Source organism: Mirounga leonina, unplaced genomic scaffold (assembly GCF_011800145.1).
Source record: "Mirounga leonina isolate KUSES-001 unplaced genomic scaffold, KU_Mleo_1.0 Mir_168, whole genome shotgun sequence".
Lineage (NCBI taxonomy): Eukaryota > Metazoa > Chordata > Mammalia > Carnivora > Phocidae > Mirounga > Mirounga leonina.
In genome coordinates this window covers 35,317,879-35,342,636 of record NW_023270426.1, presented here as the reverse complement: position 1 = coordinate 35,342,636, position 24,758 = coordinate 35,317,879, and the positions used below count along the sequence as shown (strand labels likewise).

At 36.8% G+C, this 24,758-nt stretch overlaps 1 protein-coding gene across 3 annotated transcripts in view; it reads left to right on the top strand.

Annotated features, from left to right (window-relative positions):
* PDE4D (phosphodiesterase 4D) overlaps window positions 1-24,758 on the top strand; it is a 1,027,393-nt gene that overhangs the window by 271,304 nt on the left and 731,331 nt on the right. The window contains exon 1 of one of the 3 annotated variants that reach the window (XM_035014470.1): window positions 16,771-17,571. The exons of the other annotated variants lie outside the window; for them this stretch is intronic. Within the exon in view, the coding sequence (XP_034870361.1) occupies window positions 17,306-17,571 (266 nt within the window). The 5' untranslated portion in view covers window positions 16,771-17,305. Of the gene's footprint in view, window positions 1-16,770; window positions 17,572-24,758 lie in introns of those variants that run through there. 3 annotated transcript variants of the gene reach the window in all.

Sequence of the window (24,758 nt, the reverse complement as noted above, 5' to 3'; positions counted from 1 at the left end):
TCCTCATGTTAATAATAACCCAAATATGTTATAAAGTATTAACACTGAAACTAATTAGCAAAATAAATAAAAAAGGTGACACCTGGTGTACTACTCTACAGATTTTAAAAATGCGTGTTTCAACCTGTCCTGTGCCATGCCCTTCATTATATCCCTCTGTTAAGGCCTGTAAGATTTTACTTTCTACTTTTTACTCTTTTCTTTTAGTCAGAAAGAACTGAGAGGATCTAGAACCTCCTCTGCACATTTAGAATATCATTTGTACTTGACTTTGATCTTTGGTTCTGAATCTAAGACTTTGATTTACAAGTATAAATGTTTTTTTTAAAAAGCACAATTCATTTTTAAAATTTAATTTTTTTTTTTTTAATTTTGGAAATTGCTTCTGGAAATCATGGAAATGTACTTCCTTCTTCTGGAGAGGTGTGGGCTATGGGAGGGAAACCCTCTCTCCACTGATTTGCTGTCACTTACCTCTGAGGTACATTAATTCTGCTTCAATCCTAGGTTAACACTTTTGTGAGCTCTGACATGTTGCTTCGCACTTTTTGATATGTAACACACAATGTCAAGAAAAAGTTTTTAAATGGCTTGCAGGCCGATTAAATATGGCCACATATCAAATTATATTTTGTAAATACACATGTATGAATTGCATCCTGCTCCAATTTAGTAGAGACTGATATCTTCCCTTTCATATAAAATGAATTTTTATGCTAGAACATGACAATGAATTGAGAATTGGCATAGGAGCCTGACTGAGGAATACTTAAGACAGAAAAGACAGAAGAGCTAAGATTATGTAGCCCAGGGAAGAAAAGGATGATCTAACCTATCTTTGATTAATAGGTAGTGCTTCATCACAGAGGTAGAAAGCAGATGTATACTTGTACTCAGGGCTGTGTAGAATGAATGACCTTGATTTATAGATGAAGATGCTGTTTTATATCAGTATTTCTCAACCTGGGGTTCCTCTTAAACTTGGCTGTGCATTGATGCTGGGTCCCACACTCAGAGATCCTCATTTATTTGGTTTGGAACATGGCCTGGACACTGACTGAAATTTATAAAACTCCCAGGTGCAGTTAAGGTTGAGAGCCACCATTCTGTAGATTGAGATATAACCAAAATTAGTTCCCCTCTGGTGTCTGAGTTACTCCTCATTGTTGTTTATCCAATGGGCATTGGTTTGGGCATTGTTTCTAGCAGCTCCTGGTTAATATGAATTCTATTACTTTCGATGGAGTAGTGCATTAACGCATTTGTACTGTCACCCAGGTGTTAAGATAGTTTGGAGAGGACCGTGAAACAAGGTAAATTTGGGGAAAGAAGAAAAGTAAGAATAGGGAAATCCCAAAGTATTAGAAGACTTGCCTGGGGTGAAGGGAGTCAGTATAAACCAGTGGAACAAAAAGGAGATGCTGGGTCATCACCTTAATTCGGTAACTTGGATTTAAATTTCATTGTCTTCTGTCCCTGGTTTTTATTACTGCCTGTCATTGTTGCAGCGATTCTTAGATTAAAACGATTATTAGAATAAAATTGTTTATAATTCACCAATTCTTTTTTTTAAGATTTTATTTATTTTATTTTTTATTTTTAAGATTTTATTTATTTATTTGAGATTTTATTTTATTTTAAGATTTTATTTATTTATTTGAGAGAGTGAGAGAGAGCATGAGAGGGAGAGGGTCAGAGGGAGAAACAGACTCCCCACTGGGCAGGGAGCCCAATGTGGGACTCGATCCTGGGACTCCAGGATCACGACCTGAGCTGAAGGCAGTTGCTTAACCAACTGAGCCACCCAGGCGCCCTATAATTCACCAATTCTTAAATGAATGCACAGATTGTAGCACTTTGGTGGAAAGGATGCTACATGGATTATGCATTCAACGTGTGATGGTGAGGCAAAAGGGACAAAGTACTGGGTCTTTAAATTCCTTTACAATCTCAAGAAAATATGATTCTCTATTTACAGGTACTCCCACTGTAGGTGGGGTGGTTGGTAACCACTAGAGTAGGTCATTTATATGCTAGTAAAATACTGAAACATGCCACAATTAATGATGAACCTTCTTTGAAAAGTTTTCCCATGTGACATAAGCAGTATGTGGCTTGAGTCCAGGGGCTCATGATAATCTTTAGATGTCCATATCCCCCTTCAGGCCATATTTAACCACATAAAATACTGGGTTTGACAAGTTCTCTCTGAAAAAGTGGGACCTATGCTTAAGAATGATTTTGGCAATATATATTGGATAAAGGCCTCATATCTAGAAACTATAAAGAACTTCTACAAATCAACGGAACAATTCGATTTTAGAAAATCACAAAAAAACCCAGGCATTTCAAGGTAAAGGGTATCCAAATGGCCAGTAAGCATCGGGTTCTAGGCTCTGCCCGTACTGTCTCAGAAGCACCAACTTTGAAATGTTCATGAATTTGGTGAGCTAACTGCTAAATATGTCATTGCTTAAAATCAAATTACATAAGCTTTCAATAAAGTAAATTATATTAAAAACAAAGGTAATACATATGGCAAAACTCATCAGTCCTCATTATCTTACTACATTTTATTATTGTCTGTGCTCTTGAGCCCATTTGTCTGTTGTGTCTGTATGGTGGAAACACTACATAGTGGTGAGCTACTGTACTTCTCTTCCCAACTCTGTTCAGTGATGTCATGTTGGTAGCTTGAAATGGACTGTGGGGGTATTTACATCAAGGAAGACAGCAGATGCTCAAGTCAGGGACTGATTGTTTTCTTGACAGTCTAGACTTAAGAAAGTAGTGGAGAAAAATAATAATAGAGATTAAAATTGAGTGTTGCAATGTCTATAGCCATTGTATTTTAAAGAACGCACAAAAAAATTGAGGAAATTTTCTTCTAGAATTTTAAAACTGTGATCTATTGCAGCAAAGAAATTGCCCTAGTCATTGACAAATGAGTAGAACTCCAACATACATCTTCATTGCTTCACTTTTGTCTTACTTGTTAATGTAAACCGAAATGTCAACCCACAATCGTATAGAAACTACACTCCTTTGTCAACTGTGACCCCAGTTTGGTTACATGTATAAGAGTTCAGCAAAAAATCAGTGAATGCATTCTGTGAAAATCAATTGGCTTTGTGGAATTCCAAATTAAAGACTATTATGTACTTTTTATTGTTGTTACATGCACTGTATATAGTAAAATTTATAATACACTTTATGTATATATTTTTCCCCAGATGGTGGTTGTTAATAACACATTTACAATGCCACTGGCCAATTCATATGGAAAAACACTCATCATCATTATTCAGTAGCAAAATGCAATTAAAGCCACAATAAGCTAGTACTCTACCTTCATCACAGTGGCTAAAATTAACTGAAAATACCAAGTGTAGATAAGGATATGGAGTATCTACTCTCACACAGTGCTGGTAGGGGTTTAAGTTGAAAAGATCACTTTGGAAACTGGCCCTATCTACCATATGCTAAACATACGTGTGCCTATGATGCACTCATCCACTCCTGGGCATATATTCAACAAAATGAGTGCTTATGTTCAATAAAATATATGAGCAAGAATATTCATTCCAGCTTGATTTATAGTAGTCCAAGTTGGGAACAGTCTAAATGTCTGTCAGTGGTAGAATGGATGCATAAATTGTGGTATAGTCAAACAGTGGGTTACTTCAAAGCAATGAAAAAGAGATTACTGTTACACACAAAGTGAGAATATTTTCACAGTCATTATGTCACATGAAAGAAACCAGATGCAAAATGGTATATAGTATCTGTTTCTGTTTATATGTTTAAGAAGAGGCAAAACACATTTATGGTGAGAGAGGTCAAAATAGTGGTTACCTCTGGGGCGAGTATTGCCTGAGAAAAGCACATTCTATATCTTGATCTGGATGTTGGTTATATATGTATGTACATTACAAAAAAAAAAAAACAAGCTATACATTTATGATTTTTGTACTTAATGTAAATTTAGGGTATATGTCATTTAAAAAATAAACACTCATTAAAAAAGTGGCCCCCAAGACTGACAACAATTTCCCAGTTTGGTCAGAACATGGTAGGTTTTTACTACTTAGATGTGAATTTGTGAATGTCTCCCTCCGGGACTGTGCAGGGTCCATCTGTGCCACAAATCCACATGCTGCAGTCCTGACCATTGCACTCTCCATAATCTATTTGTGCAAATGCAGCTTTTGATGACATGACTGTTTTCTGTTGATTCCGTTAGATCTTTTAGATCTAACAGCCATAAATCTCAACTGTTGTTGGCATTTTTACTTGAGCTGCAAGATTTTACATCTTTCCAAATTAATTTTAATATTCGATCTGCTCTTCCACCCTGTGAAGATTTTCTTTTAAAAAAATATTTACCTTTTAAAACATATTTATTCTTGGGGTTTGATTTTATCATCTAGGACAGTGGCTTTCAAACTTGACTGATCATTAGAATCACTGGATAAAGTTTCCTGGACCTAACCCTGCTGGTTCTAATTCAGTAGTTGTAGGTTGGGGTTCTGAATTCTGTTTAACATTTCCCCTAGAAAATTGTAACGATCAGTCTGGTTTGGGAAACTACTAACCTATGACTTTAGCCATCCTTCCAGCTTTTTGTTAGAGTCAGATATGGTAAACATGGAATACATATCATAAAGTCTGTATCTTAAAATGCTTAAACATTGCATATGATGGCATGGCAGTGACTGCTCTTCAGGATTATGGGGACTCTATTACTCCACACCTTTTGGGGACCATTGTCCAACTTTTCAGGACCCTGATGTACCCATCCACCTAGCCCACTTTACTCCAGTATGCCTACAAGTATATTCTGAAAGATCTTGTCAAATGTCTTCATGAAAACCAGGTACAATATGATACAGATACTCATTCCCTCATCTATTAGCATAGTTACCTCTGGAAAGGAAATGATACAAATTTTAAATAACCTAATTTGAATCCTGCATGTTACTACCTGTATCATAGAAGGTTCATGGTTAATTGCTTGAATAATTTATTCAAGAGTTTGCCAGGGATTAGCATGAAAATCTCTTAAGTTTTGTAAATCTTCTTCTGTTCTGTCTTTTGAATATAAAGCTGTAAAGCATTTCTCCAAGAGAGCAGTACCTCTGCCTCTCTCTGTGATTCCTAAATTTTTCCCAGTCATGTGGCCCTTACTTTTGGAGAATGAGTAGGATGGCATTGCAATGAACATCCCAGATAGGCAGAAAAGCATACATGTTATGTGTTGTTGCCGAGCATACGTACTTGGCCTCACATATTAATAAGTGTTTACTGATTTGACATAAAACCATTCCTGATGACTTCTTTCTCTTTGTTCAAATACTACCACAATCTTTACAACTAATATTTAACATTTTGGGGGTGATTTGTTCTTAGGAACAGTACATTTTACCAGTGAAGGGGATCTCTGTGGTCATCTGTTTCATCACCATCATAGTCCGATAAGGAAACTGAGGCCTAGAAAGTAGGGGGCTTGCTTCAGGCCTTAGGACAAGTAGTAATAGAGTTAGGACTTGACTCCTGGTCAAGTGCTCTTTCAGTTGCACAAAACTCTTTACCTAAGGATGCTGCAGTGACAGTATTGTCAGACCAGGATCCAGTGAACTTACAAATTCAGTCGTTATCTAGACCATTAATTTTGCTCGAAGAAGAAAAAAAAAAAAAAAATTTGCTCGAAGAAAAAAGTTCCACAAAATAGTAATAGAGTCCTGGTCATGCATTGGAAAATTCTATGCTGTTGTATAAAACAAGGACTAGGCAAGAAGGATAAATGTTCAACACAATCTATCTTTATTATAGGAAAAGCAATTTAAAACATATTTCACTGAGTAGTGCCAGAACATTGCTGAGAAAGAAAGTTAATGCTTTTTCCTTTGAAAAAAGCTTCTATAATGTGTAGATATTGTCATATTAGAGACATTCCAGGGAAATGCTTGGTCAACTAAAATTGTTAAAGAGCAAAAATTGAACATTGACTTGGAAGCAAAGTATTTTCCCCGCTTCTGTGAATTTTAATGGTAGCCATTGATGCTCCTCTTAATTCCTTCCACCCTAAAAAAATAGAAGATATTCTTGAGGGAAGAAAAAAATGCTCTGACAACTAACGCAAGGAAATTGATGGCACCATAAGGCTGTTTGAGGGAAAAATGTGGGAACTCAAATACTGTTGGTGGGAGTATAAATTGAATCAGCAACTTTGAAGAACAATTTGGCAGTTTCTATTAAAATGAAAAATGCTTATACCTTATCATTTAAGAATCCTGCTTCTATGTATCTATTATAAAAAAATCTTAGGATGTGTGCCCAATGAGGAGTTTGCAAGGCTGTCCTTTGTACGTGGTAGTGAACAACTGGACACCTGAATGCCCATCAATAGGGAAACAGTGAACAGAGCTGAGAAATGGTATGGAATACTGTGCCTTAGCTAAAGATTACGAGGGAGATCTTCATCGAAGGAAAAAACAAGTTACTGAGTGATGAGAATGTTCATTAAGCACAACACACTGCTCAAAAACAAAAGCCTCCGAAAACAGTAGTATATGTTCCTCTGGGCACATAATTATTCATGAAATCACATGGAGATCTAGAATTTTGCTGTCTAGTATAGTAGACATTAGCCAAGGAAGACTATTTAAATTTCAATTAATAAAAATTAAAAAAATAAAAATTCTGTTCCTCAGTTGCATTAGCCACACTTCAAGTACTGAATAGCCACATGGGGCTGGGGGTTCCTATAATGGACTGCAGAGTCTTGAAAGAGACACAACTGCTCACAGGGTTCCCTATGATGAGGGCCGAATTTGGGGATGGACCTTTAGATTTCTGGGTAACTTTAAAGTTTTTTGTAGTGAGAATAGATTGTATATTACATGGATAATTTAAAAGTAATGCATTTGTAAAATTGGAAGCATGTCTAATAATAGGATTTCTAAAACATTTTAAACTTTTAGTGGGTAGATCAGTGTAAATGGATTTGGATACACCATCCTTTTAGTCTAACTATCTAAAAGCTCACAACAAATACTAAAACAAACTGTACAAACCATTGACTCCTTTCTTTCCTTCCTTTAACACATGTCTGCTGAGCACACTATATTCCAGGCATTTAAAATATAAGAATCACAAGGCAACTGCTGCTCGGAAAGAAGTGTATTCACCATGGGCACAGCAAGAGGATTTCTTTGTCATGCATTACTTTCCTTTGTAACTGATTAAGTAATTACTGGCTGGCTTTATGCAATGCTTATATAATTACAGAATATACAGTGTTTATTAAACCAGCTAGAATGCATATTTTTATATTAGTGCAATAGGTATTCACATTTATTTTATTAGGGCTTAAAAATAATAATTTGGGAAAAACTCAGATTGGTCTTCATAATTTAGCAATCATTCGAGCACTTCTAGGTCAGAATAAGTTCTTTGAAAGCACCAGAAAGAAAAGCATATACTTGCTTATACAAATATACATAGACTTACTGTAGGGCTAGGTGTTTTGGGTTGATGGAAGCACAAACATGTTCTCCATTAACTGTTTAGATGATAGGTCAGTAGTGTGGGGGTAAATCTTGATTATGAGTATCCTTGACAAATGCTATACACACAGAAGACTTGACTGAAAGCCCCAGCTAACTGTGAACACAGAAAAGAATGAATCTGGTGTCTTCAGATACACAAAGATCAGCGTCTCCCTTATATCCAGAACTTAACACATAGTATTTGTCCAATTAAATGCTTTCAAATTAACTAAATTACATCCTGGAAATTATAAGTCTTAAATAAGATTTGCCTTTTAGTTTCAATTAATGGTATAGAAACAGGCAAAGAATTTTGCCACACTTGGAGGAGTTTGTTTTTCCACTTCTAGTCTTTTTTTTTTGCCTCATCTTAAAAGTGTGGGTCTAATATAGCAAAATTTGTTTTTAGAATTGAATCTTTTATAGTGTTTTGAGCTCCTTTGGAAAAAAATGGTTTATGGTATTGTTATGCAATAATGTCTACTTTTAAAAATCCATTATTTATTAAAATATTAGCAACCGGGGCAGTTGTCTGCCTCCATCAGTAGAGCATGTGACTTTTGATCTTGAGGTCATGAGTTTGAACCCCATGTTGAGGATAAAGTTTACTTAAAAAGATAAAATAAGGGGCACCTGGGTGGCTCAGTCATTAAGCGTCTGCCTTCGGCTCAGATCGTGATCCCAGGGTCCTGGGATCGAGCCCCGCATCAGGCTCCCTGCTCCGCAGGAGGTCTGCTTCTCCCTCTCCCTCTCCCCCTGCTTGTGTTCCCTCTCTCGCTGTGTCTCTCTCTGTCAAATAAATATATAAAATCTTTAAAAAAAAAAAAAAGATAAAATAAAAATCTCTTCCTTTAAAAAAAAATCAGCAACAAGTTTGAGCACTACAAAAATGGCTGGATTAAAATTTGAAATGGCATCACCTGGGTACAAGTTAATGCCTTTGCTTGCTAGACTTCAATTCCATCAATCTCTATTTATTCTAGTCCCTAGAGACTTAAGGAGGTCTCTGTGGACCAGCAGTAACATCATCCGGGAGCTTTGGAAATCCAAACTCTCAAGCCCCACCCCAGACCTACTGAATCAGAATCTGTCTTTGGCATGGTTTCCACGTGATTCTTAAGTAATTTAAAGCTTGCGAAGCACTTGTTTGGCCTTCAGTTGCCTTTGCACACCTTCTCACCAACAGTAACTTGTAGACCAGTCTTTCTTTGGCCCCTTAGCCTGTTCACAGCCTTCTAACTAGCATGCTGTCAACAGAGTTGTCGTTTAGACTCACAGCTCAGTTATTTCATAGCCTCTGCTAAAGTTATGCCTTTTGCAAGGGGAAGAACACCAATTAAAGAGGAGGGTGGACTTAGCCTCAACCTCAGCACAGGAGCGTAACAATAACCGAGAGTCTGTAGGGGCTGGTACCAGGCAGCACCTGGACTACTCCTGGTTCTGCTGAAAGCATTCTGTTTGACTGCAGTTCAGAAGAAGAAAATAAAAGCATACCAGAAGCCTGGGAAGGTTCATATTATCTATCAGCAATGTTCCAAGGGATGTTTGTAGTAAGCACAGGTAAGGGTTCTGAGAATAACCATCTCTGGACCTGCTGGAAGATGCAGGTGGATTCAGAGCCAAGCAAGTTGGCTTTCCTAAATCACATTAGCATATTAAAGGACTAGGGGATCTTACTATAAGGAAACCTGTTTAACTGTATTCAGTGCTGCCCCATTTTTTTTTATTCACAAAATGCTTTTTTTCCCTCCATTCAGTGCTCATTAAATTTGTGCAAAAGTAGTATTTGGTGGGACAACTTTACGAAAAATGAGTGCAGAAGTTTTTGTTTTATTCAATAATAAGTTAGGTCCTGAAATGTTAGAAAATCTGACTTATTATGTAACACTTAATATGTATACATAGCTCTGTAGTTTCATTATTTTAGAAGTAAAACAATGCTTTGATTCCAAATATTAAATTAACTTAGGCATTGCTCTCCCACTCTGTCTCTCAAGCTGTGACTCAGATGTCAGAATAAATTTTGTTACCTAGTTGGGGAAGGAGTTTTCACAAGTTTAGGGCCATAAAAGCATTAGTCAGGCACCTTGTTAGTGCAGTCCCCTCTTATTTTCTTGAACATTGAATATATCTTTTCTGTTTCTCTTTTTAAAGCACTAAGAAACATACTATTAGTACGCGCAAATGGTGGAGACCGTGTTGCCTTGGGATGCACTTGGGATAACGATTTTTCTTATATGGCAGCTAACACACTTGCAATCAAAGACAGCATCTGGTTTTTCTTCTTTTTTTAAGTTATAAAACCCTAGGGAAGTTATAGGACTTTTAACCAGAAAACGGAATTCCAGAGAAACTGAATGAACTTGTTCAAGGTGACTTAGCTAATTACAAAATTGGGAATAAAACTGCAGTTTTTTAACGCCTTTTGTAAAACATCCCACATAAATGACTAGGTTGGAGAAGGTTGGATATGGAAAGTATCACCCTAAAAATACGACTGACTTATGAGGAGTCATTGTCTAAATATGTTAAGCTTTAGAAAGTAAATTGCCAGCTACAATTATAAACCCCGGAATTATGGACGCTTTCAGTGAAATGTACTATTTTGTCTCATAAAAACCATATCCAAAAAACAAAATGAAACAGATGTTATGTGTCAGAGTTAGAAGGAGGCTTTCCAGTCATATTATGCTAATTTGAAGAAGAATAAAAATCCTTATCTTGGGGCCAGTGGGGGATGGGTACAGAAACTACAAAAGAGATGAGGAAATGTGCTCCTTGGTGTCCAGGTTTTGAATAGATTACTACTGTATAATATTACTCTGAACTTGGGATATATGTTGGATTTTGTTCACTAACATGTCTGTTATGTGCACAAAAAGAGCAAAAGACTCGGAAGGTATACCCAAGTTATTTTGTGCATTCACCATCCCTTTTTTCTAATACAATGAACAGTTTGGAGGAGTTTGAGACCTCTTGATTATGAAGTAATATCTGTCAAAGCCTCAAAAATACTATAGCTGTTGGGCATTGGTTAGTTTTTTGGAAACATTTCACTTCAAAAACTGTTGAAACAGATATTTTGTAGTCAGATTAGATTTGCACATGTCAAGTTATATGAACTAATTTTGCTAAGAGTACCTTTATTAATTTGGTTGACTTTTATTTTTTAAATGCAAAGGCAGGATAGTGCAGTAGTTTACAAGCATGGTCTCTGGACTAGGACTGTCTGGTTTAACAACCCTGTTACCTACCGAGTGTGTATGACCTAAAGTAGTTTAACTTACATGCCAGAGTATTCTCACTTTTAAAATGAGGGTAATAGTACCTACCTCATTGGAATGATTGTGATGGCCAAATTAGGTCATGATGCAAAGGGCTTATGCTTAGGGCACATGTGTTCTCTACTTCCAGCCAGTGACTTTTTCAGTTATTCTGTATGCGGAGGGATGGTCTACTACAGAGATAATGGACCATAGGAGATTTTTTTGTCAGCAAGTTGAAGGCAAAATGCTGGACTCTTCTGCCCACTGAAAGAAGACCCAGAAATCCAGAATCTTACAATGTGTTAAAATTTTAGTGGCCATCAAAACCAAGGCCTTTACTGAAGTTTGGCTAATATTTAGAGAGGGTATTCAAGTATATCATCTTAGCATACTAACCAAGAGTAATTCTGTTCCAGAATTGGAAGCTTTTATACGTGAATTGATCAGGAGGAAAGGAAAGTGTTGTCTAAATTGTAGTGCAACTATTTTGTCAGGAATAAAATAAATATGTTGTGCTAATGTTGCTAGTCTAAGCTGTGCCCTATAAAATAATTTTTCTTTTAAATGAAATATACTGACTTACTCTTTCAATAGAAGTATCTCTAACACTTAGTTTTAATTTAGCGGAATAAAAAACCACACTTAACTAGATTTAATCTAGGAAAAAAAACATTTAATCTTTTTATTAAATTGAGCTGGGAACCTCATGTTGTATGCTCAAAGTATAGCTCTAATATAAATCAAGACAGATATGTTTCTTGTGTTCAGTGAACCATAGATGCTTTTTTTTTTACATTAACAGCCTTTTGATGATTAATTAGGTGAACCATACTTAATTAGATGGAAAGTATCATTGATTAGGTTAAAAAATGTCCAGTCTATTTTTGACTTCCCTATTGGCTTGAATGCTCATAGTCAGTGAACAAATCCTTCCAAACATTGAGTCATTATCCCCTTTCTTTCCATTTCTACACCAATTTATATTGAAATGGAACTATTAAGCAGCCTTTACAATTCCTCCAAATCATAGTACACATTGCAACCAAATTAATCTTATTTAAATACCTCTATTATTTACTTACATCCCAAGTAAATTTTACTAATTTTTCCATAGGAAAGGGTCTAAAAATCCAACATCTCTTTCCTCTCCATGATAATCTACTCCTCCAGACTGTCTTATAACTATTCTTCCACATGTACCTTCTTTCAAGGCCAAATTCAACTCCTGCTGATGCTTCAAGTTACATGGTCAAGATACGTATATTATTGGTTACTCCTCAATCCTTGAGGCACTGGTTTTTTTTTCTATTATTAATTTGATATCCCTTATCTCCTTTGTGGAAGGGGTTTTGTGCATCTCCCGTTTTCAAGTAGATATTTTGCTGTTTTTAATCTCTGCCAACCAGCCCAGTATCTGATAAAAATTTAGTGATGATGATGATTCCAAAAGCCCTGTTCCACAATGTCCAGATGTGCTTTTCAGTGTAGGGATGATATAATTTTATTGTCAGAGTTTATAATGATATAAATTCTAAATGAAAAATAATCACAATGAAAATATAAAATGAAATAATTTTAGAATATATTCTTTTGCAAACTGGAAAACTACCACGGAGCTTAATAAAAACTCCTTTGTATCAAAGGAGTACAGACATATAGATGAAAAAACACTCAGGAATTCCACCTCAAGCTGCGCTTACTAGAATACCGTGCCTTTGTAAGAATTTCATGACTTGGCTGGCTTCACAGGTTACCATGGTGTATGTCCTGAGTGGGTCCAAGGGCAGAAGTTAGTGTTAACTAGACCAAGAGCTCAGGGCACTCAGATCTCTACTATTTTTTCAATAAAAAGATCCATCATAGATTTTAAATATTGGATCAACTTTCTTTTTGGGGGTGATTTAGTGTAGAGTTGAAATAGGAGGCCCTGGTACTTCATAGACAATGAAATCTTGGTCCTGCCCTGTTGAACTATATGACTTTGGGCAAGTTATCTTTTTTAAAGATTTATTTATTTCTTTGAGAGACAGAGTGTGTGAGCAGGGGGAGGGGCAGATGGAGAGAGTGAGGGAGAGAAGCAGACTCCCTGCTGAATGGGGAGACTGACATGGGGCTTGATCTCAGGACCCTGAAATCACGACACTGAGATCATGACCTGAGCTGAAATCAAAAGTTGGACACCTAACCGACTGAGCCACACGCAGGCCCCAATTTTGGGCAAGTTATTTAACTTCCTTAAGCCCTCATCAGTAAAATAGTGGTAATGAAATAATACCCTAAGAGTTATTGCAAGAATTAAATGAAATACAATGCAAAATGCCTGGCAGAGAGTTGTTATCTACTGAGTGTAAATTTCTGTAAGTTTCTTGTATCACCTAGTGGCAGGTGGCATTTATTGGGTGTTTACTGTATACCAAGCATTCTCCTAAGCCCTTTATATCATGGGTATTAACATATTTAATTTTTGCAGCATTCTTATGCAATGGCTATTATTATCATTCAATTTCACAGTTGAGGGACTGATCCACACACAAAGTAACACAGTAAGTATCATAGCTGGAGTTCAAAACAAGCTTTTGGGTTCCAAACACACTCTTCTTAATTACTAGACAATATAACCTTTCCCACTATCAGATCATTTCCACGGACTATATCCTATGGGCAGGTTAAAAAGGAGTCTCGTTTTAACAAACTGTTTACCTAATTAAAACACAGTTGGCAGAAGCAGCGTACAATGCATTCTATAGTCAATTTATATGTCCTTTTGAATTAGCTGCACCATTGCTCCCTTTCAATTGTGGGAAATTCAGCCTTGCTTGTATCTTACCTAGATAAGGGTACATTTTTCAATCCTTGTTCCAGAACTTGTGCAAATCTTATTTCATATTTGTTTTGTTGCCTGTGAATAATTAATTAAATATTACCAAGGATTCTGAATAATCTAAAAAAACAAATTTAGAAAATCCACAAAAAGGTATTTAGGAAAACCTTTATGAAATTAAGAGATATTATCTGCAGTTCTAGGTATGGGTGACTTTATCAAAACATTTTGCCCACTTTTAAATTTCCACTTGTTAAAACGGAAGGCCTTATTTGGCTGTCATTTGCAGTACTGTGCTTTTCAGAAGAGTTTCTGGCAGCTAATTTTAAAGAGATTTTGTTAAAAAGGAAAAAAAAAAAAGGCAAGCTATGTCGTATTCCTGTTGGAAGAGTTCCCCTGACCCTCTACATTATTATAAAGAAAATTGCCAGTTTATCCAAACCTCGCCCACCTTTGGTCATCTTCAGAACTTTACAATTTGTATTTCTTAAGGCAGTGATTTTTGAGCATGATTTTGAAATGCTGTGGGGTTTTCCAAGTTATTTGAAGGGAGGATGGCAAAGAATTCTCAAAACAAAATTAATTTTATTTTCAAAAAGCACCATGAGTGCCATATATCATTTGGGGGATTCGGGAGGGTAATTGTAGATGTTAGGATATTGACCAAATAATGATAGGAACCTGTAGAAAGGCAGCCAATTCTGCGTCTACAGTGGAATCCTTTAACAAGCACCAAAGCAACAGGAAATTTGTAGAAAGCCTTTGTTCAGTTTTAGAACATGTTTATCCACAACCCTCAATGAATTTTCAGTAGAATATTATTATATCTTCCATTTTAGCTTAGTTATTCTCATCAACAGAGTGCCTGATCTCTGAGCATCCACGTGACATAGCACTTATGAGAACACTAGCTTGTAAATATTTTATTCCTCTTAAATGAAGGTCACTGAAAGCAAGAACTAGCACCTAGAATATCCTGAACTCAATGAGTTTCCATTTTATGGCCCATAGTGTTCTTAGTCATATTGATTTCTTTATTTGGTCATTGAGAATCACTTTTCTCTACTTAAAACCAGACATTAAGTATCTTCAGCTTCCTGGCTCTCATCTAGGTACTTGGGTTATACTTTGACATGTGAATTGTTTTGCAGTTAATTTACGAGATAATAAATGCCCAGACAATGTGGACAGCATCTAGCTAATCTTTAAATATCCTACAGCACTTCATATAGTGCCTAGCACAAAATAAATGCCCACAGATGTTTGCTGAATAGAATTGTCTTTAGGTAGTGGGAAATTTTTCTAATATTTTGAGGGTGGGGCTTGTCAACTTGCTACCTGTTGTTTTGTCCCTCCCACCTTATCCTGTTATCTGATTTTTTTTTTTTATTTCTACAAACCTGAATGGGTTTTACATCTACTGACTCCTGGACTTTATTTTTTTTTCCAAACTTGCTTATTTCTTCTTTATTGCATTTGCACATTCTAATTCCTTATCCTGGAAAGCACTTCTTTTTCACCTTCCTTTCCACTAATTTTTGATCCTCCCTATCTTCAAGCTTTACTCCACCTCAGCATTCCCTCATCAGTTATGCTACCTTTTTCATTGTATTTTTCTGCACTCAATAATTATCACTAGGTGTTCTGGTGTCTTCTCCTGAGTATTGTCCAGTGTTTTCCATTAACTTACGAGTTCTTTGAGGGCAAGCATTGCATACGTGTTTTGCACAACTCCTTATAAAATAGTCCTTCAGCCCACTTTACAGAAATTGTTTACTCATTTAGTGATTATATATATATTTATATATAGTGCTAAAAGGTATGAAGAAATGGATATCTTTAGCTTGTTTAAACTAAGGGAGTTTGTATGGTGACTAACATAAAAAAAGACATATTAAAAAAATAAGTAAACAAGGTAAGGGAGCTTGCCACTTGATGTTTAGCAGTGACAAAACCTTCTGTACTGGTGAAAATTCTTTAAGAACGATCACACCGTGATTTTTAAAAATTTGAGTATTTGCAGAACAGATTTTCTGATTAAGTCATGGAACGTATGGCTCATTAAATTGTTATACCAGGTGGTGACCTGGTGCTCCTGTAAACAACCTCAGTGTATCCTTTTCTATAACATTTTAAAGACAAAGAATTTAAATTTAAGGTGGAATAACTAGGGAGGGAGGGAGGGAAGTGGGAGAAACTTTAAAAACTGACCTAAGAGTAATCATAGAAACCAAAAACCAAAAAACAAACAAAAAGCCCCCAAATGAATCAGACTATTGTGTTTTCCATTTTATCTGGATGTATTTCTTAATTCCTTCTTAAATCATTGTATTTTTAAAATATGAAAAAAATATTCTTAGTTCCTGAGAAAAGTGATTTGATTTCAATCCTGAACTCTCTGTAGCATCCCTAGACTGCTGGGGACATCTCTATGCAAAGGTTTTAGCTTCCTTACGATCCAGTTTTAATGTTTGCATTTCCAATGTCCATACAATGAGATTTAACAGGCTTTATTATCACTTGCTTACTTAAATTGTTGTAACATTTTAAATTTATTTCCACTAGTAAATTAAATAGGCAAGAAATAATTTCCCTTTTTAAAATTTTAAACCTCCTTTGACTGTGTTGAAGCTATGTTGATCACAAAAATCTTACATCAAAAGAAAAATAAGGAAATAACTATGAAAAGCTAGATTTATTTTATTCTTTTATAGTTGACTACATGAAGTTTTGTATACCATAACTGAAACTTTAAAATCATTTTTAACTACTCTTACGAAAACAGCGTGTCCCTCTGGAAGGTCGTCAGTTTAAATCCAAAGAGATAACAAATACCATTTTGGGACGTAAATACTGTTGTCCCATGCTTTGAAAGGGCCATAATTAGCAAGGTTGTACAACACAACAACCTGTAATGTGTTCCATGTGTGGTATTTTGAAACCTTTTGTTTTAGTTTCTAACTAGAGGGGAAAAAAAGAGTCCATTTTATTCCCTTGGGATTTGTCTATACGATGCATCAGATTGAATTTAGCAAACAGGGAAGTATTCCTCCTTATCTAGCGAGTGCTTGTTTATTCTTCCCTTATAAAAAGCAAAGGACTAGCAATTTTCTTTTATGAACGTGGACTGAATGCAGATAAATAACCCTTGCGGGGAGAGGAAGGTCAAGTTCAAAGTTTTTCTTTCCTTTGGATTCAGGAATAAGCAAATGGAAAGACTAGCCAAACAACCAGGCAGCAGGCATCTGATGGTTAAGCCCTCCCCCCAGGACTTTTATGTACATAAGCCCAAGTCACTGGAGCAGCTGCGGCGCATTAGTTCCAATAGTTTAACAGGCTGCTTTGTGGCGCTGACAAAGCCCTGCTAACGCAGTGGCTTCCCTCCATATTCCCCTGCCCTGCGAGCTCGGCAGTGATCTTTGGCAGGGGACCAGCCCAGGAGGGGTGACGTTTAACAGGCTTCCGCTGAGGAGTGCGCTCTTCTCGTCTACACCCAGCCCCATCTCCACGGAGAGACTGAGGCAGGCGACCGAATGAACTAACAGCCCCTGGATCCGACCTGCTTCTCTGGACATTTCCCCGGACTCTGAGAGAAGCAGCCACTGGAAAGAGGCCAGGGAACCACGTTGCCCTGGATTGTTGCCAACTGTACAAAGTTGACCCGGAAAATGGCTCAGCAGACGACAAGCCCGGACACCTTAACAGTACCTGAAGTGGATAATCCGCATTGTCCAAACCCCTGGCTGAATGAGGATCTTGTGAAATCCTTGCGGGAAAACCTGTTGCAGCAGGAGAAGTCCAAGCCAGCAAGGAAATCGGTCTCTCCCAAGCTCTCTCCAGTGATTTCTCCAAGAAATTCCCCCAGGCTCCTGCGGAGGATGCTTCTCAGCAGCAACATCCCTAAACAGCGGCGTTTCACGGTGGCACATACGTGGTAAGGTTTGCAAGGCTCACCGGAATTGGTGGCGGTTCCCCCTGGGTGATCATTGCGTCTCCCGCCCTTTCACTTTAGGGGTGGGGAGGGAGGACTCTCATCATTCCTCACCTGTGATTTATGGGAAGTATTCTGCCTTACCAACAAATCCCACAGATGTCCTAGTCAAAGCAGCAGTCCTTGAGACTGGGAATCCTTGAAGTGGGTGGTTCTCAAAGTTCAATTTCTATTGCAAGTTCCTACAAGAAAATTGGATTCCAGATGTCAAATAAGAATGCAGTTTTACTCCCATACCGATGTGGTGGCGTTTCTTTGATTTCATAAGCTAATATCCCTGCCAGGTCCTGCAACAACCTAGGAAAGAAAGGACCAGAAAGGAGAGGAGGAAAATCATAGTTTGCTCTCCTTTCTGCATAATCCCCAGTTGAACAGAGATGTGTATAGAGAGAGTGTGTGCCTGTGTGTGTCATGGTGTGCCCCCTCAAACCCCTCCTTTGCTACTGACTTTAATGTATTTATAATCTCAAACATGTCTTTCCGGTGGAAAGAAGAAAGGGTTTAGGAATTCTGTGCAGGAAATTTCCGGCTGCTACTTGGTAATATTGTGTTCTTTGAATTTGGATTCTTTGTTTTGTCAATATTTTTATTTTCTTCATGAATATTGTTTTCTTTATAATGGGTGAGTTTTTATGCATATTTTTCATATTTTTCAGTTTTTTAGATGATTCTTGATATTTTCCTGCTTTTATAAAAGCAAATATTAAAATTTACTATTGTGTAAGCTTATTACAGTGTTTTGCCTGAGAAGACGCAATTCTAAGCTATGATGGGGTGGGTGGGGGTCATCTGTGATGCATACTTGGCTTATTTTAGGTAGTAGTAGGTTCTATACACTACCTGCACATTTTGGTAAAATGAATATTAATTATGATAAAGAAAACAGCTGTAACAAGAAATAATGAACCTGGTAGTTGAAAACCGACTGGATGATTTTTATACATTTTTTCCATAGAAAACAAAGATGATGCCAGGAATGGAAAACCAAACCAAACAAATAAATAAATCAGAAACAAGACTTCTAGGAAAGAAACAAGAAGTAGGGTCAAAATCTAAACTAGCCACATGGCCATACACTGGACCGTATTAATATCGTAGATGAAAATAGATGACAAAGGAAATACATATCCCACCCAAAGAAATATCTGGCCTCAGAATTTTAATTTCAAATAGCTAGATCGCTCACTGGAGAAGTGTTCTTATTTCCTCCAGGATTTTAACTAGATGGCATTTCTATGTTATTTAGACCTACTGCTCATAAGAGGGGTAAAAAAAAAAATGCATTTCAAGCTTAAAAAAGAAATTATTGGAAAAAGTGACTTTTCTCTGAGTAAGGTATTGTTGAAAAAATTTGACAGAGGTAAGTAGTGAGTGAAAGACCTAGCTAAACACTGGGAGATGCTCTGAGGGAGAGGGATAGCTTGAGACCAGAACAGGAAAGCTGCTTATTTATTTTCCTCCTGAATATCGTTATCTTCTTTATAATGGGTGAATTTGTTTTATGCATACTCATAAAGAATCAGGCCAGAGTAGGGTGCCAGAGCAGGAGAGCTGGCTCCGGTTCATGAAGAGTCAGGCCCAGAATTTTGGTATCCAATGTCTCTTTTGGTTGAGATACTTTTTTAAAATTATACTTCCTAAATTGTACCCATTGTTGAATGGGTAAGCCTCAGCTCAGTTGCTTGATTTCCAACTGAGTGAAGCAACCTAGAGTTCATCTGAAGGTTATCTGAACTATTTAGACATGTTGAGATGTAAGGAAGGCAGGAAATCTCATGAAAACCGGCTTTCTTCTGAAATTTCTGGCACTTCCTTTGCTGGTGCTGTTTGGGGAAACTCCAAGAGCATAATTTTCTGCCGATATTTTATTTTGATATATCGTGTCTCAGCCAGATCAGGGAGCCATTGAAAGAGCAATGGAAAGGGAAAATAAAAATCATAATATCAACTCTCAGTAACTCAGGAGGATACACTATCTCTTGTGGACTAAAAGCATCCAGCGAGGGAGTTGGAAAGAGTACCTCACATCCTCCATGTCAGTTCAGTGATCCCCCAGACTTTTGTAATATCCACAGGCCTTTTTTTAACAAGTATCGTTCTACCTGTGCTTTCATAACTTGGACTAAACACTATGTAGAATTAAAAAAAAATTCCGAACTGTTCTGAGGTATAGACATTTTTTGCTACCTAAATCGCTGCTGCTATCACCACATTCAAATCCTAAATTAGATGGTCAGCCATTTAAATACACGAATGTTGGTTACTGTGCCTGTTATTCCTGTCCTTCCAATATTTTTTTTTAAGATTTTTTGTTTATTTATTTGAGAGAGAGAATGAGATAGAGAGAGAGAGCATGAGAAGGGGGAGGGTCAGAGGGAGCAGCAGACTCCCCGCCGAGCAGGGAGCCCGATGTGGGACTCGATCCCAGGACTCCAGGATCATGACCTGAGCCGAAGGCAGTCGCTTAACCGACTGAGCCACCCAGGCGCCCCTGTCCTTCCAATATTTTTAAGTTTAATACCTACTGAGCTGAAAGTGTTTAGTTTGTACATACTGATGACAAAAATTGAATATAAGCTATTCTTTGGTTTGAAATAACTTGCCCTCTAGTTGAAAAAATAAATCCTATTGGAAGGCATCTGTTCTGAGTAAGGTAATCATGTTGCTCTACAACATACTCTCCAAATCTCAGTGGATTGACACCCTAAATGGTTACGTCTGCTTCTGCTTCTCATGGCTATCTGTGCTACTCTGGGGTGTTTCAGGGACTTGGGGTCCTACCACCTTGTAGTTCATTTGTCACTATTTGTGACACATGACTTTTAAGGATACCAGACTCAGTGGAATTGGGAAAATAACGTGGAAGATGGCATGTGTGAGTTTTTATGAGGCAGGCCTAGAAGTACACATACCACTTACACTGATATTCCTTGGTTAGAACTCAGCTCAATGGTCACATCTAACTGCAAAGGATGATGGCAAACCTATCTCAGCTGTTTCCAGGAATAAGGTCAAACAGGTTGGGTGAATAGCTAGCCCATCTAAATCACAGAACATTATGGCCACCTGGTTTACCCTTTCTACCATAGTTGAATTCATGGAATAACATTTATGATGACTAGCCCTTTAACATCTTTGCACACTTCCTGGATGAGAGTCTTACAGAGAAATTCTATTTATTGGCAAATCTATGGATTGGGAAGTCCTTGCTAATACGCAGTTGAAGTCTCCTTCCCTGTAATTGTCATACTTGGGTCCAGGATCTGCTTTGAAAATCCCTCAGCCTGGATCTCTCCTCTCTTCCTTAATGTAGCCCTTAAGGTAAGAGGCATGGAGTAACCTACGAGAGAGCCAAGACTTTGTTCAGTTATTCCTCATACACCCATTAATCGATATTTTCAGTGTTAACATGTTTTTTTTTCTTAAACAAATTCTTCTCTTAACTAAACATCCTAAGCCTTTATGTGCTGTGTTTGCCAGGTTGATCGTGGTTATTCTTATCCAAAATTCATTTGGATTTTCACAATTTTCACGGATTTTCAAAATGTCTATACATCAGAACAGTTTGGAATTTTTTTTAATTCTGCATAGTGTTTAGTCCAAGTATTTCAAGAGTATCATACTGTTGACACAATACTTCAAGTGCTGTGTGACTTGTACAGAGAGCATCTAAGCAGAAGCCAGACTACCTGAGTTTAAATTCTGACTTCCCATTTACTAGCTCCATGATTTTGGACAAATTACTTATCCTATACCTCAATTTCCCTGTTACCCTACTTCCTGGGAATAGTAATAGTATGTATTATGTGTTGTGGTTTTATTAAGTATGGTCATGTGTAGATTACAGTGTATGGTATAGGGATAGACACTGAATGAGGGTCACTGTAAGCAAATATTTTCCTTATTAAGTGCAATATGCCCATTATTCCACCCTTGGTCTGCCTGGATCTTTAGGATCACGTGATGACTATCTTGTTTAGTTGTTTGTGAATGGATTGGGCTAAAGAGAAAATATACAAAGAGACCAAGAGTTTGTGAGAATGATAGGTATATGTCAGTTTCTTGACTATGGAAAAGGAAAAGGCAGAAAGAAGAGATATTCCTGAGGAGGAACCATAGAACTTGATGCCTCTCCCCTTCTTACTTCCATTCCACATGTCATTCAAATCTCTCTGTTCCTGAGAGCTTCCTCCTGTTCCCCCCAAATGGAAATAACCTGCTGCTTCTTCATAATCTATAGCACATTTTTCTTCTGCTGTTCCTTCAATGATTATTCTTAATAATTACATCACTAGCTAATGTTTATTGAACAGTGTTTTTTTGTTTTGTTTTGTTTTTTGGGTTTTGGGTGTTTTTTTTGGACTAGTACTCTGTTAAACTAGAACCCTCTGTGTCTGTGATTTTTACCACTCTGTTTTATCATTTTTACTTAATATCTAGTACCTTGTAGTCTAGTGATTATAGACAGGACTCTGCTTTCATCTGAGTAGGAGATTCCCTCTGATGTTAAGCAGGAACTCCAAAGTCAGTGTGATCTCTGGTGAGAAAAACATAATTTCCAATGTAAGTTTATTTCAGGAAAATCAAATAGGAAAATATGCTTTTCAGGTTTTCTTTTTAATTTACACTGTGAATGAAGAAAAGGGTTCTAGAGGGTGTATACATAAGATTAGGGATTAAGGTTTCTTTGGGTAAGTTGGTATCTTAGGTAATAGTCATCATATACCTTACCTTTATAATTTCTGTGTATACATGTGTTTTTAATTACAACATTCAAAGGTAGAAGAATCAGTAACATCCTTAAACAACAAAATAATTTCTTTAGGTGTATTTTTGAAAGGCGTCTTGCAGGAGATTTTTAGGAAATCTTAAAGTTTTTAGGAAGCTAGATAAGTGCTTTTGACCATATTTTTTCTTTATTATAGATTTCTCTTTACCCAGCATTGGCGTTAGATACAAAATTGTTCATGTTTAAAAGTAAACATTTGCTTTCTTGAGTCATAATTTGTTCAGCAACTGTACTTGTTTTTATGGTTGTTAAGAGAGAAATACGCTATAAATTTTCTTCAGGTTACAGAAGGGAGAAGAAACCCTTTACTATCTATAAAGGAGAAATCCAGCCATTTAGAGAGTTTGTAGCATACCACACACACACACACACACACAGGCACGTGAGTAGGTTTTCAAAGCCAGTATTATTGATTCCATTTGAGAACTCTCTCCCTTGTTTTAGTTCTCCTATATTCACCCTACGTAACTTTAAGGTTATCTTTTCTCTGTCCTTTATGGTACAGACACCCAGAGACAGGCATTGCTGGTGTTCTCTGAGGAGCTGAGAACCCAGAGGTGAGCTGTGGGTATAGTGTGATATCGGGAGGTGGGAAGGAAGTTTCTGGGGAAATTATCTGGGGAGCACAACAGGAAGTACTGCAGGCATATTGGGTGGGGTCAGTTGGCTGAGTCTTTAGCTGTGTCCCTGGTGTAATTGGTTGTGTGTCTTCAGTGGAAATCTTGGGGGCCATGCAAGTTAAGCATGTCTGTAGCTTTTAAAAGGTTAATTAGGCTTTCCTACACATCAGGAGACACCAGGAAGACATTCCTCTTAAAGAACTTGTCAATTGGCTTGCAATATTTAAGAAATTACAAAGAAAAATACTTGACAAATGGTTGCTGAGGAAAAATGATGAAAACACGGAAATGACCTGGCAGTTTATTACACATGTGTGCTTTCTGTGACCTTTGACATTTATATTAAAGAAAGAGAAAACACTTGAAGCGTGTCTACACCAGCTGAAGCCATTGCTACCAATGGTAAAAATACCTTTAAGCAAAAGCAGTCTTTTCTGTAAACTTGGCAGAAGTGTTGAATTGAGAGGAAAAGAATTGAATCTCAGCGTTCTTTAAAGTTAAGTCATGGTTTTAATTTTCACAGTTACTCTTCGTATACATATCCTTATAAATAACAAGTTCCTGTGAGGTTAGGTGATTAAATGAGCTTCGGCACTTTTTATGTTTTTCTTCGACAGGAAGCTACTAAAATTATTCTTCAAGTAGCAGTTTCAGGAGGAAGTTTTATCATCACAAGTGTAGCAAAATTATGTCATTGTTTTTAATGGATTTGCTTTTGAAAAAAATCATGTTTTTAAAACTGTGATCACTTTAGAATTGAAGCCCTATATTTCCAGCTCCACTGGCCACGTATATTTGACCTTAGTTACTCAAACTGTTTCAATTGTAAAGAGTCTCTGTTCATAAGTCATATGGTCATAAAGGCATTTGATATTTACAAGTAAAAAACTGACTAATTAAATTTACAAAGTGGTAACAAACTACAGTACATTTAAGATAAGTAATTAAAAACAAGTTCCAACTTGGTGTTGTGAGTGAGGTAGATGCCACATGGGTAAAAAGAGGGACAGAATTCTTTAATAATTCTGTGACTCATAAAAAGGCTGCAGGGCCTTCAGAATGAAAGTTATCAGCGGTATTCACTCTAGGACAATCTAGAAGCCATGATTTTAGGTAGGAAATATGGAAAACTATAGATAATAATAAAAATTCTAATTAAAATTTTTCTTTTATTGCATCTTCAATTATATACCATTTTAACATATCAGTCTCTTCTGCTGTATATATAAAATAGAAAAAAATCATTTTATCTTCAATGTCAAGGGCATAAATGCTCTCTGTTTCACATGAAGTACTTATTCTCAATGAGATCTTCAGTTGATATGAGAAGAATCCTCTGATTTCATTCTGGAATAAAAACTTTAGGTTCATAATAACATAACTTATAATCTTAGATTTATTATAACATAACCCTTCATGATTTCGCTCCATCTGTGTGTCAGGTACTTTATGTACATTGACCCTTCAAAACAAACAAGTATTGAATTTAAGTATCATTAGCTGTATTTTCCATCTGCAGATGCTGGGGCCCACAAAAATTGTTGTATAACCAAGATCATGTAGATCTGCAGCCATGAAGTGAGTTGAGTTCAAACTTGAACCCAGGTCTGCCTAACTTTCTATCCTGTGTTCTTTTGGCAAAGCTCCCTTTGAGCTAAGAGTCAGTCACATTTATGACTCTACCTTGAATGTATATCAAAGCGAAAACCATGAATGTTCAG